This window comes from Carcharodon carcharias, chromosome 31 (assembly GCF_017639515.1).
Source record: "Carcharodon carcharias isolate sCarCar2 chromosome 31, sCarCar2.pri, whole genome shotgun sequence".
Classification (NCBI taxonomy): domain Eukaryota; kingdom Metazoa; phylum Chordata; class Chondrichthyes; order Lamniformes; family Lamnidae; genus Carcharodon; species Carcharodon carcharias.
Genome location: NC_054497.1, coordinates 29,170,525 through 29,192,138, shown reverse-complemented (window position 1 = coordinate 29,192,138; position 21,614 = coordinate 29,170,525). Strand labels below are relative to the sequence as shown.

General features: G+C 42.8%; 1 protein-coding gene across 7 annotated transcripts in view; it reads right to left on the bottom strand.

Annotated features, from left to right (window-relative positions):
* LOC121271830 (myocardin-related transcription factor A-like) overlaps positions 1–21,614 on the bottom strand; it is a 227,890-nt gene that overhangs the window by 40,965 nt on the left and 165,311 nt on the right. For 5 of the 7 annotated variants that reach the window (XM_041178134.1, XM_041178135.1, XM_041178130.1 and 2 more), the window contains 5 exons: positions 18,836–18,891; positions 17,025–17,100; positions 9,685–9,846; positions 5,347–5,409; positions 2,789–2,961 (listed from right to left, as the gene is read on the bottom strand). In XM_041178134.1, coding sequence (XP_041034068.1) covers positions 2,789–2,961; positions 5,347–5,409; positions 9,685–9,846; positions 17,025–17,100; positions 18,836–18,891 — 530 coding nt within the window. The remainder of the gene's footprint in view (positions 1–2,788; positions 2,962–5,346; positions 5,410–9,684; positions 9,847–17,024; positions 17,101–18,835; positions 18,892–21,614) is intronic. The other 2 variants (XM_041178132.1, XM_041178129.1) reach the window with 1 other exon arrangement.

Below are 21,614 nucleotides of genomic sequence, written 5' to 3'. Positions count from 1 at the left end.
ACAATGAAGATCAAGCCACTCTGCTCTGGTCTCGTAACAAGCTGCATCTAGAGCAGCACTAAGAGGATGGGTGTGAGCAGCTGATTGCTTTCCTTTCCTAGCCTTAGAACGGCAAAATAGCAAACGGATACAAGCAAGGAGTATTGATAGAGAATCTCAAATGTAATCCTGCAAACTACATTATAAACTGCCTTGTCTATCAGTGGAAAACGGAGCACATTGTGAAATGGAGTGTCAGATTCCATGTTAGCAAGTGGTCACAATGAAGCAATGTATATGGTTCAAAGAACGTTCCATTCACTGGGCAATGATTACATTGCACACAATGATTATTCGCAGTGATTGGGTGACATGTTCAAAGGGAGTGCTGAGCACTCGAACACTTGATACACCCATTACCACACTCCCAGGTCAAGGGAACTACAGTTACATGCAGACTCACCTTTACTCTGCCTTCACCCAAAACCCTGCAGAACAACCCCACTAGGCCTATGAGACATTTCTCACAATAGCCATTCTATGGCCTTCTCCGAACCAGATTGCCAAGTGGGTGCTGCTCTAAGGGCAGTTTTTTACCGTCAGTCCATGAATAACTAGACTGACTTCATAGTCACATGAACCTTCCAGCTCATCCTTCAGCCTAACAGAAAGAGATAACTTTTATTTCTATAGCACCTTTTGCAACCTCACAACAGCCAATGAAGTTTTTTTATAGTTTAGTCACTGTTGTAATGTAGGAAATGTAGCAGCCAATTTTCACGCAGCAAGCTCCCACAAACAGCAATGAGATAACTACTCAATTCATTCTTTTAAATGTTGGTGGAGGGATAAATATTGGGGGGGTGGGGGGGGGGTCATCAGGAAGAACTCCCCTGCTTTTTTTTCAAGTACATCCATACTTAAGAGGGGTAGACAGGGGCTCAGTTTGATGCCACCTCCAACAGTATCAGCCTAGGTTTTATGCTCAAGTCTCTGGAATGAGAATGTGAACCCAAAACCTTCTGACTAGCGCTGACAGTGCTATCACTGAGCCACAGTTTAGGCTGGATTAAAATCCAGATGTCAGAGGTGAAGGGCCAGCATCTTACTTACTACACCCGTTAAAGTCCCCATTTTCTAGGCGAGACCAAAAGGAGATTTGGTGACAGCTTTGCAGAACACCTCTGCTCAGTTCCTAAGCATGACCCAGAGCTTCTAGCGGTTTGCCAATTTAATTCTCCATCTTGAATACTCTCACGCTGACATCTCTGTCCTTGGCCTGCTGCAGTATTTCAATGAAGCTCAATGCAAGCTCAGGGAACAGCACTTCACCTTTCAGTTGGGCACATTACAGCCTTCAAAATCAAAGTTAAACAATTTTGGACAATAAACTCTGTCCTCTGTGTTTTTCCCCTTATGTGCCAATATTGATTTTCACATTTTTGATTTTGGATACAGCTGTTTATTATTCAGCCACTCACAATCAGTCAGGACAAATCTTTACTACAATCATTATCACTACCTTTGCCGATCATCATTTAACCTCTACCTTATCACAGACCATCTCTTTTGCTCTTCCTCCTCTCTCCACCACTTGCTCAAAACCTATTACATTTTTATCTTCCTTCAGGTCTGCTGAAAGATCCTCGATCTGAAATGTTAACTCTGCTTTCTGTCGACAGATGCTGCCGGACATGCTGAGTATTTCCAACCTTTTTTTGTTTTTTATTCCCCATTTTCTAGATTGGATCTGATTAAAAAATCAGATTATATCGGGATGGTGTTTTGTTTACGGGAGAACAAAAGCCAATGGACTCTGGTCACACAGGGCGATCATTACTTTTAAATATTTGCTGGTGTACAACAGCAGAAAATGATCTCATTCAAGTTCACAGACCTGAAACGTTAACTCTGCCTTTCTCTCCACATATGATACCAGACCTGCTGAGTATTTTTAATATTTTCTGTTTTTTTTATTTCAGATTTTCAACTTCCAGAGTATTTTTATTTTGTATTATTGGAGCAGAAACAGATCATTAATTATTGATCATCGTAAGGAAGAGTGGTATTCAGCTGTTACAAACATCTCCACGGGGTTATTTTTATATTGCTAAAGCACCGGCAGTTGCCAATAAGCTTCTCTCTCATTTGGTAGGTACTCTGCAATGTAAAACTCCCCAGTGACTTTGCCCTGGCAGCAGAGCTCTTTGTGTGGGTCTCCAAAACCTGCCATCAGAGTTACCTCCTCTGTGAATCTAATTGAAGCTGTTGCAGGATGGTTTCAAGGTGGAAGAGGGAGGGTGGAATGGGAGTAAGGCAGCTTTTTTGATGTCGCTCATCCTCAAGCTACATGTGCAAAAAAGGAACATTTCATCGGGAAAGGCCATCTCAACCTTTGAGACAGCGATGCTGGCCACAGGTGAATGGTGTGTCAATATGCAATGTATGCAAGAATGGCCCTTTTGAGCTAAGTTGCCAGTCCACGAAACCTTAAGCAGGAAAAAATAAGGGAGTAAGAGAGTATTGTTCTGGAGCCTCTCCAGCACAACCCTTCTGTCTGGTGGATGTTGCCAACTTCTGACTAGAAAAGGCAGATCATTTTAATATTTTTAAAAATATTTAAAACTTCAGCATCATTTTTATCTGTTATTTGGCGCTGCCAATGAAGAGCGTGCTGACAGATACTAGTAAGAGATGGTGGATCTATCCCAAGAATGGAGAGATGCTCTAACTGAAGTCAAGGTTGACCAGCTAACTTTCAACATGAACGTTTCATTCAGGAGGCCGGTTGTAAGTGAAAGGACAGTACCTGGGTTGAAGAAGTGAGAAGGGGATGTTGTGGATCAGCAGATCTTGCTTCTGTGGGGGATGGCAATGACCCCAGTGACTCGTGGCTTCCTGGCTGCTCTGGTGAAAGGGCGTCACTGCTATCTTCGTCGAACGATGAATTGTCTGCCAATGCAGAGTACGGCACATGATTATCTGTGGGAGAAACGACATGCATTAGCAACCTGGTATAAAGATTAAACAAGTTTCTTTTGGGATCCATTAAAGACCAGACCCAGATGGAAAAACCATCTACCAACACCAACTTGTCACCATAGCTACTGAAGGCAGCTCTCATCCTAACCCATGCTACTCAAGAAATCAAATAGAGCACATGGCTATGCAATAAGATCCTTCTGATTCAACCTGTCCAGTCGAAGTATAATGCAACAATTCCAACATTAGATCTTCATTGCTTTAGGAATCATTAAAAGCATCAAAGCTTTTACATAACTCCAAGTCATTTTGCTTCCCACTAGTCTGCCTGTATCATCTTGGTGTGTGATCTCTGCTCCAGATCTGTCCAATGCAGCTCCTGGAACAAGCAGAAGGTTGAAACAGAGTAATTGTGTCTCAGTTTCTACCCCTGCATGAAAGAGCCTCTGACTTTCTGACGTGCAATTCAATGTGTGGAGGTCGGGACATGCTCCAACCAGTTGGTCCATCAAGCCTGCATCATGATGTCTATAGCATTATGACCAGCCACTCACCATTCCAACCCCTACCCAACACTCCATCCTGCCCAGCCATGTATAGAATCATATAAGCACAGGAGACCTTTCAAGCCCATTGTGTCTGTGCCATCTCTCTCTGCAACTCACCTAATCCCACTCCCTTGCCTTTTCGCTGTAGCCCTGCAAATCTTCTCCACAGGTAATTACCCAATGCTCTTTTGAAGGGCTCGATCGACTCTGCATCCACTATACCTTCGGGTAGTGTTCCAGTATAGGTTCCAGATCTAACCACTCACAGCATAAAAATGTTTTCCTTCATGTCACTGTTGCTTCTTTTGTTAATCACCTTAAACCTCGCTTTCAATTCTTCCACCAACAGGAGCAATTTCTCCCCATCTAATTTGTCCAGGCTCAGGAATATGAAAAGCTCCATTAAATCTCCTCTTTGCCAAGGAGAACAGCCCTGGCTTGGAGAGATAATAAAAGCCCCATTGCATGTGGGCTTAAACACCAAAAGCACCTAGAAGAGCCTAGCTTCCTAATGTTATACTAAAACGAGTGTGCAAACACAGATGTCGTCTTTGTCAGCTGCCCCTCGATTTGAGGATGACACCTGCTCAGGGTTGCAACTTTCTGCCATGGGTCTTCGTGTGACTGAACATTCTCGACCCACAGATCTTTGGGCACATGGGGCAGGACCTCCCATGAGATAGAGGATCCGGAGTGCAGGATTTACTTCCTTTTCTTAACTCTGCTGTCGCTCTGCCTCATCATGAAGACGTTGTGACTCAAAGTGTGATGCAGCTTGATGGGCAAGTTGTTGCCATTTTGAACGAGTGGCAGCAAGCTCCTCCCAATCATTAATGTCAATGCTGCCACGCTTCAAGAAGAACCTCAAAGCATCTTTGAAGCATTTTCTTTGTCTCCCCCCAGCCCCCCGAACAGTGGCCAGTTGAGAGAACAGGGCCTGGTGGGTAGACGCATTTCGGTCATCAGTTTTGCCTGAACACTTGTGGAGCTGGCTTCAAGGAGGAGAATATTGCTTGTTCAACGGTCTTCCCATTGAATCAGGAAGATGTGGCAGAGGCAGCATAGCTGATGGAATTTCTCTAGCACGGTCCTGGTGCATCAGCAAACACAAACAATACTCCAAACATTTACTTCTTTTTTGAATGCCACCCTGGCAGAACACCAGAGTATAAAAGACTTTCTCATACAAGAGTGCCTCATCCAATAAACTTTTAGTGAATTGTAACTCATTCTATAATTAGCACCATCTCCAATGAAAACAGGCACAATGGGATTGTTTGCTTTTATTTAATTCGTGAAACAAAATTTGACACTGAGCCACTTAAGGAGAAAGCTTACTTAGTCAAAGAGGTGGGTTTACAGGAGCATTAAAGAAGAAGAGGGAAGCAGAGGTTTTCTGGAATATATTCCAATGCTTAGGCTCTAGGCGGCTGAAGACGATGGAACGATGTAAAGTGGGGGCGTGCAAGAAGTTAGAATTCGATTAGCGCAGGGATCCAGGCTGGCTGTATGGCTGGAGGAGATTAGACATAGGGCAGGGTGAGGCCATGGAGGGGTTTGAAATCAAGGCTGAGGATTTTAAAATCTAGTCGCTGCCATACACAGTGTTGCCATTCCACATTAACCAAACAGTTTTAAACAACAAAAAGTCTTTGCAACAAAATGGCAACAAGACCAGACTAAAGATAATCAGCCTCTATTATTTAAATTGTTCAGCTCCTGTAGGGACTGTGCTGGACTAAGCCCTAAAGCCAGGTAAGAGTAACCCTCCCTGGCCATTGGTGGCCAACCAACCAAACATCCTATCCAGCTGGCTGAAAACAAATGTGACACTCACCATTGCACTGCTGGGGAGTATGGTCATGCTCATCTACACAACCACAACTACACCTCTCTTCATCTGTAACGCAAAATTTTAAAAATTAAAAATGTTCATTAAAAATCTGACTTCACAATCCAAACAACTGTAAATACTCTATGCTCCCACTAAATGCTAAACTGAAAAGTCCGCCATACAGCATTTCATATTCTCTCAAATCCTACATTCTTCTGCATTAGGATATTTGCCAGATGCATCATCTGCCAGTGTCTAGGTTAATATGTAAAGGCCTATGATAAGCTCTATAAGACAAACTTTGTAAATTTTGGTGCTCAGAAACTGAAGGATGTTAAGTGTTGGGGAAAGGAGCACTTTCTGATTTTGGGACTTGCTGAAATGGGAGCACTCCAAGGTCAGGTACAGCACAGCCACCTGCAGAATTAACTTCCTCTGACTCTCAGCCTGACGCCTTTCCACAGCTTTCCACCATTTAAATTTTGAGGGCCTGGGGATATGGAAATGGTCAACTCAGCACCATCTCCTCAGTGATGGGGAAATGCCACCAATGACTGTTAGCGTGGACAGCTCAAGATGTTTGCAAAATAATACAAACACTCACTTAATATTTATTTATTGCTAGTACAGCTTCATAGTATTTGGCCAGTAAAGCCAAAATGTCTGACTCAACATTCCATCCAGTGGGACTTAAAGACTTTTGGCAAACGGATACCACTAGTTTGAGGATGTTTATAAATAGAATCACGCAACACACACATGGACATTATACTGCAAGCTGTTTTCTGCTTTAAGCACATGTGAATTGACATCTGACCTGAATGCTTGTTCTGCTGGGCCTTGTTTGTGTTGAATACAATGTTGTGGGAGACCGGGTGTCTGAGCGCAATGGGTTACAACAATGAGATCATACCACCGTACTGCGCCAAAATGACCTAACAGGACAAATCAGGAATTGGCAAGCAGCAGCTCATCAAAAATGTCTCTGGCAGTATGAACTCTCTTGCATTAAGTAAGCAGCGTCAAATGAGGCAGCAGTAGCTGAAGAGATTGATTGATTCCTTTTATTACCTGTCAACAGTGAGCAAGGTCTCTAAATGTTCCATACTAAATACACCACATTAGATCCAGTTCCAGTCTCTCAGACTGACATTATTAAAACAAAGCAACATGTAAAATCATAAGCTATAACAATGGCGTTCCTGGTCTTTAGGATGGTGACAAATTACTTAATCAATTTAGACAAGAAATTTATATTCCTGCTAGTCAGGTACAAAAATGGTAGTTGGGAATAACACAGGAATCAGAAAAGAGCAGAGCACCGGGACTATTTGGATAGTCTCCCAAGGGGTTGGCACAGGCAAAATGGGCCAAATGGCTTCATTCTGTCACATTTATCACATTGCACGTTTTAAAACAATTAAAGGGAACCTTTTAAATGTCACCTGAACTCAGAGATCCAAAAACATTTTAGTAATGACATTTTTTTTTTAAATTCTCTTGTGGAGAGTTTTATTTCGTCCTTTTTTGAAAACGAACAGTCGTCATGGCAAAGCAGGGGTGGGGGAAACACTAATATGCCATTTAATATCCTACTTACCTCAATGAAATCTTTCTATTTATTCACCATCTCTGGATTGGCAAGCTTTAGCTTATTTTTAAAAAAATTTTTGATGAATGTGAACATCACTGGCGAGGCCAGTGTTTATTGCTCATCTCTAATTGCTCTAAGATGCTGGTGAGCCACCTTCTTGAACCAGTGCAGTCCATCTGATCTGGTACACCTATGGTGCTGTTGGGAAGGAAGTTCCAGGATGACAAAGGACATTCGTGAACCAGATGGGTTTTTACGATAGTTTCATGGTCACTATTATTGAAACTAGCTTTCAATTCCAATTTATTAAGTGAATTTAAATGTCACCAGCTGCTGTGGTAGGATTTGAATCCATGTCCCCACAGCATTAGACTCCGGATTCCACTACCACTATGCCACGGCTCCCTTTCACCTGGAGGTTAGTTATCACATAGGTGTAAGATATCAAATAATTGTGGTTTTTCCCCATCCACGTATTACCCACACAAACAACAACATAGGGACTCCCAAATCCAAAAATGTGTGGCACAATTGACCTATTCGGATAGCTCAAGTGGAAATGGTAGCACAGTAAGTAACATTACTGGACCAGTAATCCAGGCTAATGTTCTGGGTTCAGAGGTTCAAATCCCACCATGGCGGCTTGTGGAATTTAAATTCAATTAATTAGAACAATTAATTAGAATTATCTAGAATAAACTGAAAGCCAATCTCAGTAATGGTGACCATGAACTATGACTGATTGTCATAAAAACCCATCTGGTTCACCAAAATAAAAGTCCTTCAGGATGGAAATCTGCCATCCATACCCGGTCTGGCCTACATGTGACTCCAGACCCACAGCAATGTTGCTGACTCTTAAATGCCCTCTGAAATGGCCTAGCAAGCCACTCAGTTGTAACAAACCGCGACAGAATGGGCTGCAGCAATTCAAGAAGTTGGCTCACCACCACCTTCTCAAGGCTAATTAAAGAGGGGCAGCAAATGCTGGCCTAGCTAGCAAGGCCGAGATCCCATGAAAGAATAAAAAAGGAAAAGAAAAGGCTGACGGGCAAATGGTAATTTAGATAATACATGGGGAGAGTGAACAAGCTGTGACCATTGTACAAGAAACGTTTCTCAAAAAGGGCAGTATAACACTGCTGATGTTCATATTAACAGAAATCACTCAATAAAACTCGGCAAATTCAAAAAAAAGGGAGAAACCCAAACTCCTTGAACATTAGCAGAGATAAACATGGCGCCAGATGGGCCTCAGCACGAATTTTTGTTATAATTTTCATTACAGTGAAGAGGATTCCTCATCCACCCAGAGATAGCTGATCTCAAATAGGTTGGTACAGGCAATAGAGTTATCCTCAGTGCCCCAGTTAGCATGGGAGGGGGAAAGGGGCGGGGTAGAGAAAAATCAATTGAGGTCCTCACTTCTGACTGCTTTCAGTTCAGGGTGATGTCAGGAAGCACTTCTACAAACAAAGTGTAGTGGAAATCTGGAACTCTCTTCTCCCATTAAGGTTTTAGGGCTGGGGGATCGATTGAAAATTTCAAAATTCAGGCCAATAGATTTTTGTTAGACAAGGATATTAAAGGTTTACAGATTCAAGGCTGGAGTTAAGGTATAGGTCAGTCATGTTCTGGCTGAATGGTGGAACAGATTGAAAGGGCTGAATGATCCATTCTTGTCCCAATGTTCAAGCGCTGTTGGAACTGTTCATGTGGGGAAATCAACAGGGCAGAAACCAGTTTGATTTCCAAGGGTCCAAATATTTTGCCAACGCTCATCATCCAACTTCACACAAGTAGTGGGCAATTTGGTGATGTGCCCGGGGGTTTCCAGGAATCATTTGCCATTTCTCAGGAGGTGCTGCAGAACAGCAAAGGAAAGGGAGAATAAACATATACTCAATGTAAGCCTCGGATGTGATTGTGATTCTGATCATCACATTTGGGACTATGCATGTAATCAAGTTTTAAACTCAGGAAATGATTGTCACTAAAAATAGCTCACACCATAGCGGGGTGTGGAATCCAACAAAACAGGGTGTGATCAGATGTGGCTGTGATGCCTCGTAGTTGACTAACTTGCCGTGAGTTCACAAATGCAGAATTCCAATTTGGATGAGGTGACAAAGGGACTGAACGATCCTGTAGGACTGCACCCAAGCAGCAGTAATTTATGCACCAGGAGAGCTGTTGCATGGGGCTGGTAAATGAAAGCTTCTGTGCTTAATTTAAAATTTGAGAGAAACCTATGGATCCCAGTATGGTGAAATATGATATGTGTTCCAACACATTCAGATCCTGCCACTGGAGGCATATCTCTTTTTCCCCCTCAGTATTTTCTTCCTCCTCCTGGAAGTGTCACACTTCCTGGGAGGAGTCCTAGCCAAATCAGCCACTGGTCTTACCTGAAACTTGACAGCAAATGTCAGTGTGGACTGTTCAGCCATCTTGGGCCTGGAAGCATCATTCCAACTGGACTTAATTGACATGGGTTAGGAGCGAAAAAAAAAGGTTGATTCCAAAACCCAGGGGTGCCAAGGGTAGCTGCCTGAGATCACCAACTCTGGGCACATAAAATGTCTACCCTGGCGTGGTCCCACCTGCTGAGCATGGAAGAAGGATAGAAGTTGGCTGTGGGTGAGGTTGGGGGGGTGGGGGTTAGAAGAAAAAAGCTATACTGCTGCCTTGCAGAGCAGCTCACAGAAAGGGTACATTTACTAAAACTTTTAAAGGTCCACATTTACCTATGATGGCCTCTTTGACACTGGAATCCACGGGAAGGATGTTTTTCTCCACCAGCTCCATGGGACCAGGGCGCTGCGCAATCTTCTCATTCAGATCGTCAGCTAACCGTGCTCGCTTCAGTTTCATCTGTGTGGCTTGCAGGGAGGGCTCTGCTGAAGTCTCTGTACAACACCAGCACATGTCCATTCAATTCAGCTCACACTTAGTATTTTAACACAAAGCTGAAATTGGACTGACTTGTAAAACAGCTCTTGCATGTTGCAGTAGAGCCTGTTTGGAAACACACTGTACTTTAACCCTTTGAAGATTGCAAAAATTTCATCCAACCATCCTGACCCATCCCTCCACCGCGGACCATCCAATGGGCAAGGCAACAGGGAGGGAGGTGGCCTAGTTCCAGGTTTTCACCAGTGCCCTTCTGTAGCTGAACACTGCAAGGTCAAGCAAACCTTGGTTGAATGTCTTCACCCTTACTCCATGTATATTTTAGAATAGCTTGCTGGAGCTGAGCATCCCAAGAACCAGGCTGGGCCTGGGAGCTCACTGCATGGGGAACTATGGGGGCAAATTAGCATCTTTGCGCAGCAGTTCATCAAATCAAATAATGAGGAAGGGACAATTTAAAAATTGCTTTAATACATTTCGCCAATTCCTCATAATTTTACTACATTGGTCACGTATGATGGTTGGTAAAAGCAAAAAAGGTCTGTATTTTAAGAACAAGTGTAACCCGGAAATCAAAGGGTTAAATACCAGAAAACTCCACAAACAGGCTCACAAAACAAAACCATAGGCAGTGGGTCACAGGAACTTACAAAAGTTAAACCATTAAGGTGACAACAGGAGAGGCCAGGCCTGTACATACCCCTTCAATAGGTAATGAGCCATGTGTTGACTGTGTGTGGAACTGAACTCTACAACCTGTGACTACTCCAGAGTCTGTGCTCAGTTCCCATTTCTGGTCAGGCAGCTGTGGGGGTACCACAGGTGGTCTCAGCAACCCAAGGCTGGGAAGATGGGTAACAAATGATCACTGCCCTGCTCCTTCTCAAGCAGCTGTCACATGGATGCCTGGACAGGCCAGTCACCATCTCTGGTGTTAAATCAATTAAATAACATCAAAACTGTTTCAAAGAGTCATATTGGACTTGAAACATTAACTGTGTTTCTTTCTGCACAGATGCGTCAGATGTGCTGCATTTTTCCAGCACTTTCTGCTATTATTTCAGATCGGCAGCATCTGCACTATTTCGCTTCTATTAAAACTCAAGGTCCAGGCTCGTACACAAGGAGTAACCACACATTGAGGTTTGGGCCTCTGCACCAAGGTAGCCTTCCTTGGGGCAAGAGGAAGGGCAAAGAGAAGCCAAATCAAGTCTAAGAGATTCACATTTCAATCCAGAACACCATCTGAGATGTGTACATGACACAAACATTTCACATTAAAGCAAAGAGATAAGTATCCACAAGAGTTCACTTCTCAACATTATCTAATACAAACTATTACTACATATACTTTTGAAAAATGAGAAACCTAGAAAGTCTGGCAACCACTTAGACGCGCAATGAGAACGGATAATGAATAGGCTCCACCATACATTTACCGGTATTTGCCACTCACTTAAAGATCAAGCTTCCTTTATATTCAAAAGCAAAAGCTGAATAGTGCAAATGCTGGAAATCTGAAATAGAAAAAGAAAGTGCTGGAAATGCTCAGCATTTTCTGGTTGTATCTGTCGAGAGAGAAATTAAGTCCCTGAAACATTAACTCGCTCTCTTCACTGATGCCACCAGACTTGGCTGAGCATTTCCAGCATTTTCTGTTTTTATTCCTTTATATCCCACTGCCCTGTAAGTTTTGGAGATCCGGTTTGTAGTGAGGGAACTGGACTATAAGTGTGTGCAAATTGCAGGTGTCGCTAATTTTTCTCAGCCTGGTTATGGGTTAGATGGACTAGCTTCATCTGGTTAGTCTGGCAATTTCTAAACTGTAAATCAAACATGATAGTTCTGAATTTTAAGAGTTCCTTTTGCATTTTTGCTCACTCCTGTGACTTAAGATAAATGCCATCCTTAGCAAAATACTATCCTTGCTCCCTGGTAAGTGGTTTTCCACTAGGGAATTTTCACAGGAGGTGCACAATGAGTGCAATCGATGGTCACGTTATTTGTAAAAGTTCAACAGGTTTTCCTTGAATGAATCCTTAAGGGGCTTGGAAGTTAAAGTTTGTGGAAGATTGTTCCAGTCAATAATCGTGCTTGGGAGAAAAGGAGTTAGCTAAGGGAGCATGTTGGGGTGTGCACAGTTGGAGCAGTTGATAATGAACTCTGCAAACTCAGTCACCTTTAGGGCTTAATGTATTGCTTAGAAATATTTATTCATTCATTCAAAATTTTATACAGGCATTTCAATCTGTGGACCTTTCTTCGGTTCTGGAGACTGTGCCAACCCAGTGATGGCATCTCATGATTAATGGTTGAAATGAACTGAGCTGCCTGGCATTGATCTCTCTCGAGGTGGGTAATGTTTTTAATAGTAGAGGGGTCCCAAGCGGCTATGCCGCACTCTAGGTACAGTGTAACTCGCATCTGATAGAGCATTTCCTTTACTGTAGTTGAAGGAAGTTCCATTTCATGAACCTAAGCATTTTGGTGGCCTTATTTTGGATACGTATTCCGAAGTAAAAGCATTCTTTAGTAATTTTAAGGGGCGAAATCACACACAGTATAGATGAGTACTAATGGACATTGAGCATTGCTGATGCGCGTGATGCCACATTTTTCTACGTTGAATTGCGTTCCTCATATATTGGCCTATTTGACAAGATTTTTTCCATTTTTCTGAAGGCTAACCTCATTTGTTGCTTCAATAATGGCTTTAAAGACTAGGTTCAATTCTTATTCATCAACTTATGATCCCACTTAATACTTATAATTGTGTTTTCTTTAAAGAGAGACTTTATTCGAACACAAGTTTAGCTATGTATAGTGACCAAGCCTATCCTGGACAAGCATGACCTTTATCAGTCAGGTGTCAAGGCACTGACTATAATTCAGTTTTTCCTTAAAAAAGAGTTTATCAAATTGCAACTTAACCCCGTGTATATGTAGATTATAAAATCAACAGAGCTGTTCACTGTTGTGAAGGGTTCAAATAACAGGGACCAGTTTCAACGTGAGGAATTTAGAATTGGGGGGTGGGGGGGAGAGAGACATGTTCAGTCAAAGGGGTAAGAGCTGTTGAGTAAGTTTTAGTGTATTTCGTTTATAAGAGATTAAGCAAACAGGTTAGTGGATAATTGGATACACTTTGATGTAGAACTGAGGGCTATGGTTGGAAAGCTGGGTGCAGTGGATCAGAAAGGGGCAGCCTTGCTGATTCAAGTGGCCTTTTTCTAAAAATCCTTATTCTGCACAGGCTGCTTCCGCCAGAGAGTTTTATAACAAGAGAACACGGTAACATTACGTAATTAATCAGCACAGAGTACTTCTCTCTTTTTTAACCTTGCTTTTACATCCAAAGCCACTCAAGTCTGACAGACATCTTTTTCCCCACCAGCTTTAAACAAGGACTCTTGAAACGTGCAGAGTCGCCATGAGATCAGGCAGCTTGAAACAGGGCAATTTGCAGAAGGCTCAAGAGTTTCTAAGTTCATTTGCTGTCCTGCTGGAAATGTTAAATAAGACTTTGCAATACAATGCTAATCTTGCATGTCAGTGCAGTCCTGCTGGGTTAAACTCCCTTTGATATTTGCCAGCACACAGCTCATCAGCGATGCAGAACTGCATGTCGACCACTGTTTTCCAACGCCTGAGTGCTAGTGTTGAAAGCCATTACTCTCTTCCAGTTGCTGCTCATTCCAATGGCCAAAGTAGGCTGTGCAAATTCCTTCTGTGTCTAAAATCTCTTCCAATTCTCACAAAGGCCAAGATTGCAGTGGGAGGGGAATCAGACAGGAATATAGGGCTGTAGCGTGCCACAGTGGGGGCATCTGATAGCTTATCCCTGTCCAAACGGTTTTCTGTACCTACGAGCTCAAAAATGTTGTAACGTGCTGCAAGTGTGAGGTGATGAGGCAATGGTGCATCTGGGGCCTTAGCGAACAGCAGACATGCCAACTCTTGCAAACTGATTGAGAGAGACTCGACTTCTCAGTCAAATTCAGCTTCTTTAGCAATCTCATGAGATGGCTTTAAAATCTGGGGCTTTTTTAAATAGTCACTCAGGCATGCAAACTAGACTCTGGAGAGCAGATTGGAGAAGTAACTGGAAGTGGGGCCTGCCAAAACATATTGCTTTGCCAAGCTTGAAGTGATTATGCACAACGATGTACTTTTCATGCTGATGTACATGCATAAGTTACAGAGTGACATACAGCATAGTCCCAAAGTTTGTGCTGGAGCCGGAGAGACAGGATCTCCCAGGCCCAGCCACATGGAGCAGGTTAAAAAGCCCCTAGGAACAGGAGCAGCTTGAGAGTCCTGGCTTCATTCATACAAAAAGCTGGAGAAACCTGATATCAAGCAATTAGGTGTCATTGAATGAGGCATGAAATTGGGCGTGGGTAGAGAGGCCCCAATGGTTAAGAATGGAGACCACCACTCAGATACCATTGTGGGGGGGAGAGGAGGAATGGGAGATAAGGAAGCCATTAAGCCTTCCAAGAGAGGCATCCCATAGGTCCTCACTGGAGGGAGATGCCCATAAGGGAAGGAACTAAACCTTTCAAGAATGGCCCTTTGGTGGAAGCAGGCTTCTCATCAGACATTCCAGTTTCCACAGGCATTGGGGGTTTCATTAGTGTATGCAAAGGGTCAAACGCCTGTCTTAGGCTGCTACTCAGGACACCTGAAAAATGGCCTGACTCAATCTCAAGTCAGGCATTCTGCAAGTGTCCTTTGGATGTAGGTCCCTGAAGTTAAGTCTCACTGCATCCAGATGGGCAGTAATAGTTTTTGTAAAGAGTTCACCTAGTAAAGATTAAATAAAACACTCATGAGGTTTATCAACCAACTGTCAATGAATAGTTGGTCTATGTTTGAAAAAAATAGCAACTCAAGATTTTTATACTAAATCTTTGTCTTTGAGATTGGGATTGGTATTACTGGAACAGTAGAGCCAATGAGATCTATGGATTAAGGACAAGAACAACTGAATGGGGATGAATTCATCAATTCAGGTAGAGAAAGAGCAATTTAAGAAAAAGAAGATTGTATTGACAGAAAAGAGAAGAAAAAATAAGTGGAAAAATTAAAATGAGATTTTTTTTGTAAATCACAAGAACGATTTACCACCTTAAGGAATGAGACTCTACAGTTTACATTCAATTTTTATGATAGAGGGGCTGATTGGCATCGTGTAAATAATATTAACGAGGAACCTACACTGTTAATTACCAGCCTTTACTTTCTATAGTGTGTTTGGTGGTCAATTAATATTCAAATCCAGCAAGTTCTATAAATAATGGTGAGGTTAAGGACAAAATCCCTATTTTTAAAAAAAATTCATTCATGGGATACAGGCGTCACTGGCTGGGCCAGCATTTATTGCCTATCCCTAGTTGCCCTTGAGAAGGTGGTGGTGAGCTGCCTTCTTGAACCGCTGCAGTCAATGTAATGTAAGTACACCTACAGTGCTGTTAGGGAGTTCCAGGATTTTAACCCAACAACAGTGAAGGAATGGTGATATATTTCCAAGTCAGGATGGTGAGCGGCTTGGAGGGGAACTTCCAAGTTTCCATCTATCTGCTACCCTTGTCCTTCTAGATGGTAGTGGTCATGGGTTTGGGAGGTGCTGTCAAAGGAGCCTTGGTGAGTTCCTGCAGTGCATCTTGCAGATGGTACACACTGCTGCTACTGTGCGCCAATGTGTGGAGGAAGTGAATGTTTGTGGATGTGATGCAAATTAAGTGGGCTGCTTTGTCCTGGATGGTGTCGAGCTTCTTGGGTGTAATGGGAGCTGCACTCATCCAGGCAAGTGGGGAGTATTCCATCAAACTCCTGATTTGTGCCTTGTAAATGGTGGACAGGCTTTGGGGTGTCAGGAGGTGGGTTATTCGTCGCACTATTCCTAGCCTCTGACATGCTCTTGAAGCCACAGTATTTATAAGGCTAGTCCAGTTCAGATTCTGGTCAATGGTAACCCCCCAGGATGTTGATAGTGGGGGATTTGGTGATGGTAACACCATTGAACATCATGGGGCAATGGTTGGATTCTCTCTTGTTGGAGATGGTCATTGCCTGACACTTGTGTGATGCAAATGTTACTTGCCACTTGTCAGCCCAAGCCTGGATATTGTCCAGGTCTTGCTACATTTGGGCATGAACTGCTTCAATATCTGAGGAGTCACGAATGGTGCTGAACATTGTGCATCATCAGTGAACATCCCCACTTTAGGATGGAAAGAAGGTCATTGATGAAGCAGCTGAAGATGGTTGGGCCTAGGACACCACCCTGAGGAACTCCTGCAGTGATGTCCTGGAGCTGAGATAACTGACCTCCAACAACCACAACCATCTTCCTTTGTGCTAGGTATGACTCCAACCAGCGGAGAGTTTTCCCCCTGATTCCCACTGACTCCAGTTTTGCTAGGGCTCCTTGATGCCACACTTTGTCAAATGTTGCCTTGATGTCAAGGGTAGTCACTCTCACTTCAGCTCGGGTGTATAGCTCTTTTGTCCATGTTTGAACCCAGGCTGTAATGAGGTCAGCTGTTTGTTTTGCAAACAGCTGAGTGATGCAAATCAGCCAGCAAGTTCTGGAGATTCACAACTCAGGTCATAGTACTTGATTCCCTAAATTTGCTGGCAACTTTCACATGAACAACATGCTTTGTTAACACGCCATTACCTTTCAATCAAGATCCTGTCCAATATTTCAATAAATTTCTATTTTGTTAATTCTGCAAAAAAGCAATAGATTGTAGCAGCAGGCAGTTACATCGAGGGCTCAGCTTTGATGTGAAGTTTACAAAGTGAAAAATGAAGGCCGCTCCTCTCATCTATTGTCCACTACTGTGTGCAGGAACAAGTCTTAAAATTAAAACTTCTCAAGGCTTGGGTTCAACTAAATTTATACAATGGCCTACTTTATATTCCCAGCTCCAAACAATCCCTCCTTGGCTGGCTGGAAAATCATGCAGCTATTACACTGATTGGTTGGGATGCGTTTTCCACCTGCAGTTCACAGACTGCAACAAAAGCCTCTGTAGCAGCACATATGAAGCAGAGGAGACCAGTCAGCCCCTCAAGCCTGTTCTGCCATTCAATTAGAGCATGGGTGGTCATTCTCCAATATGTACAAGTGCTTTCAGAAGTGAGATAGGGAGCTACACCTTACCTTCAAGTATGTGCATCCTGACCAACTCTGCTCTCTCCGGACGTGATCGGATTTTCCTTTTTAAATAGTCCTCGGTCTGAATTTTTGAAAAGAATAAAATGGTTACTTTGGGAATCCAGGTCGAGGATGTCTGCACACAATGCACGCTTTGGTAAAAGAGGGGCAACATCAAGAGAACTCTACTCTCCCCAGTCCCAATCACTTCTTGCTTTACTCACACGGAGGTAGAGATCAGTTACAAACTCACTAAGGCCACAGCAGGGCATACTAACACTCCATAGCTCAAGGCAAGTCTGTACACTGAGTAAAGCAGCAAGCATTTCAAAATAAACGCTAAATACTGCGGATACTGGAAATCTGAAATAAAAACAGAAAATGCTGGAAAAACTCAGCATCAGTGGAGAGAGAAACAGAGTTAACATTTCGAGTCTGTATGACTCTTCTTCAGAGCTAAAGTAGAAACATGATGGAATTTATACCGTTTAAGGTGGGGGTGGAGCAGGTAAAGCAGGATAGAAGGTCAGCAATAGATGGGGGCTAAGGAGAGATTGACAAAGATGTCATGGACACAAGACAAAGGGAGTGTTAATGGTAGTGGTGAAGACTAAAGAAGGTGCTGGTGGTGGCATAAAGGTAAGAAAGCAGAATGTGTTAATATCAGAACAAGGGTGAGTGCTCTGTGAAAGCACAACATAGAAACAAGTGACTGATGGCCCTTGGGGGTGGGGGTGGGGGTGGGGGGGGGGAAGGAGGGTAGAAAAAGGGATAAAACAATGAATGAATAAAAAAGAAAAATAAGTGAATAACAAATAAATTTTTTAAAAAGGGATTAAAAAAAGGGGTGGAGGTAGGAGTCTTCACCACTACCATTAACACTCCCTTTGTCTTGTGTCCATGACATCTTTGTCAATCTCTCTTTAGCCCCCACCTATCGCTGACCTTCTATCCTGCTTCACCTGCTCCGCCCCCCCACCTTAAACAGTATAAATTCCATCACATTTCTACTTCTCCAACTTTGAAGAGTCATAAGAACTCAAAACATTAACTTTGTTTCTCCCTCCACAGATGCTCCCAGGCTTGCTGAGTTTTCCCAGCATTTTCTGTTTTTATTTCAGCATTTCAAAATCTTACATTATATAGCATTTTGAGCATCCTTTCTTTCTGTTAAAAAGCAGATCATAACAGGGCAGACTAAAATTTTTTGTCTCAATTTTTAGATGTCTATCCATCACATTAGTTTGTCACCACAAGTCCAGTGGAGACTGGGACCAGAACTTAAATTTCAAGAAGTCTATTGTAGATCATTTCTTTTTAAATTCTTGAAGGGCACAGCGACCAGAGTTATCCAACATCCCACATCACCAGTGGGAGTCACGCAACGAGCTATATCAGAAAATACACAATTTACCCGCAGTCTCCAGCTTCTGAGGCTTGTTGGTGCGATGGGAACCAGAATATTCTGCTAATGACTCCCAACAGCCTGACTAGATTATACTTTTAAGCAAAGAAATTAATTTTCAGTCCAATGTTTGAATACGATTTTATACGTGCAAGGGAGTTTTTAAATTTGAACATACAGACATTTACAGCACAGATTTGTTCAACAATTTTTTTTATATAGTTTATTGGGATTTCTGTTCAGGGTACTTTCCAACAGTGACTTTTTTTTTATAAGAGATGACGTTCAATACTCCAACATAAATTTTCCTCCTTGTACAACTGTTCCTTTAAATTTTTCGCCTCTGCACCAATTAAAAATCCATCAGAAAGGCAAGAGGAAGGTGTAAAAAATCGGTGTTAAAGCTGCTTACCCGTGCCCTCTCTAAGCTTCTCCTCTGTTCGTGAAATGCAGCAGGACTCTTCAGAGCTGCAGAGGTAAGAAAAGTTAAATTGCAGCAACAAGGTGCATTTAAATAGAGCAATTAATAAAGAAAAACATTTGGAGGCACTTCAGAGCAGAGTTATTCCAAATTTCACCCTACACCACAAAGGGATAGCCAAAAACTGGGTCAAAGAGGTGGGCTTTAAGGAGCATCTAAGAGGCAGTGAGAGAAAGGCAGATAGGGTGAGGGAGAGAATTCCATAACTTAGGGCTGAGGCAGCAGAAGCACTGCCGCCAATGCAGGGCTCAAGGAAGAAGGAAACCCGAGATGCATAAGTGGTTAGAATTGGAGAAGTCAGAAATCTCAGAGGCTGTAGTGCTGGAGCAGATTTGTTATTGGGTGGGGGATGGGCAGGGAAGAGGCCATAGAAGGATTTAAATACTAAGATGAGTATTTGAAAAACTGAGGCCTTGTTAAGAGCGGAAACCAATTTAAGTCAGTGAAGCACAGGGGTAATGGGTCCTGGTGCATATTAGGATACAGGTAGTAGAGTTTTGGACAGAGCTGAAGTTTACCAAAGGTGGAAAATGGGGAGGCTGGCCACGAAAGCTTTGGAATAGTCTAGTCTAGTCTGGAGGTAGGAAAAACATGGGCAAGGTTTTAGCAGATGAACTAAGGCAATACTACAGAGATGGAAAATTCACCTCCATTAAACTGAACTGTTTTCTGGGGTGACATGTGCTCTTGTAACTCAACAAATGACATATTCTGAAGCGGGCAGTAGAATTTTGGCAGCAAGGCTAGTACAACGTTAACAATGAATTTCATTCAGCAAAACTTCAATTCATTCATATGGGCTGGTATCTACAAGTGTCCATACACACACTTAGCACTGTCTGAATGAGCTTTAGTCAAAACATGTCTCCCTTTCAAACGCCAATTGAATGACTTATTTTCCCAGCATTTCCATTTTATTTCTGCATCATTAACGTAACTGCCATGCTTGATCTTGAACATAGGAGGGGGACAGGAAATATTTTAGGATCACAGCTTTCCTTCTCTCCTTTTCCAATAACTTACCATGTGCAATTCCTCAAAGATCCTCATTCTTTTGGTAAAGCAGAGCGTATTTGAGAAGATTTTTTGAAGGTAATAAGAGATGTACCAAAACGTGATGGGGCTTAGGATGAGAATAAGTATGCAGGACTGAAAGATCTACCAGTGATGAAGCACAAGGGTATTGGACAGGGTGGGAAGATGCACAGTGGAATAAGAAGAGTGAGTGGAGAAGATGATAAGTAGTACAGGGGGATCGGAGGATAAGGATTTTGCACTAAATACTTTGGAATGCAGCATATTAGCGAATGTCAGTCAGGACACATGAGGTGGATGAGTGGGACTTGGTCCATGCTATGGTGACAGAGTTTGGAACAGTGCAAATTGTATCAAGGGAAGGCCATCAAGACAAGACAAGTATCGAGATGATGATTGCAAGATTAGAAATTTAACAAGTGTGAGATGAGGTACAGTTGGCTCCTTGAAATCTATCTTCACAGAATGCCACTGCACAATCCTGTAAATTATTACAAGTATGGGCCAAAAAGAGAAACTTGACAGTGAACTACTTAGGAGTGATTACTTTCCTATAGAATTATACCAAATCCCTAATATATAGGGATGACACTTCAGCTGATGAGGTGACTTGGATTGAGAGTTAAATTTGGCAAGGCGTGGGGGGGGGGGGGGGGGTGGTTGCTGGTGAAGAGCAGGACACACTGAAATTACATTTTACTGGACGCTAAACAAGTGTTAGAGAATGCAGAGGATATGCTACCTCCGTCACCCACTAGATGCTGAGAGTATATGACACAGATCAAAGCTCATGAGAAGAGGAAACAGATGAAATTGATTCTAAAATGCACAGTGTCTAATTTTCAGCTCAGAGGTTGTAATGATTTAACGCTGCACATGCTGATCCACTGATGTTATTTGCTCAAATCTCATGAATCAGGCACTCCAATGAAGTCAAATTTTAAAATTTTCTGTTAAGGGGCTTCACAAAAAAAAAATCAGAGCCGGAACCTTTCTATAAAATATCCGTTGTAGAACAGGCGTAGTAAGATGAGACACATGGGCTTGGCTGGATGACCAAGCACCTCTGGTTTCCTGTGCTTACATGAAAAACACTGAAGCTTAAACTTAAACACTATTCAGCTTCAGCCATAGCTCAGCTGAGTATTCTTCTCTCTGAATGAGAAGGTTGTGCATTCAAGTTCTATTCCAGAGACTCGAGCGCAAAAAAAAAACTCAAGGCGCTCACTCCAGTGCACTACCAAAGGAGTGCTGCACTGCCAGAGGCGCCATCTTTCAGAAGGGATGTTAAACCCAGGCCCCTTCAGCCCTCTCACGTGAACGTACAAGATCCTACGGCACTATTTCAGAGAGGAGCAGGGGGTTCACCGCAGTGTCCTGGTCAACACAAGTTGAGTGTCCTTTATCCGTAAATCCAAAAAACAAACACATCCAAAATCCGCACTTTTTTTGAACCTCAAGTCCCTGACCGACAGTAACCTCGCCGACAGCACCTGATCTTTAGCACGGAAAGTCCCTGATCCAAGCTGATACGGCCTGAGCAAACACGGGCCTCGCCGACCACACCAGACCTTTAGCATGGCAGTCTAGTTTGTCTGCACTTTATATGAACCACGCTGACAGTCGGAACCTCTCCTACAAGCAGGATCACAGATGGCGCCACGACTGAGAACTT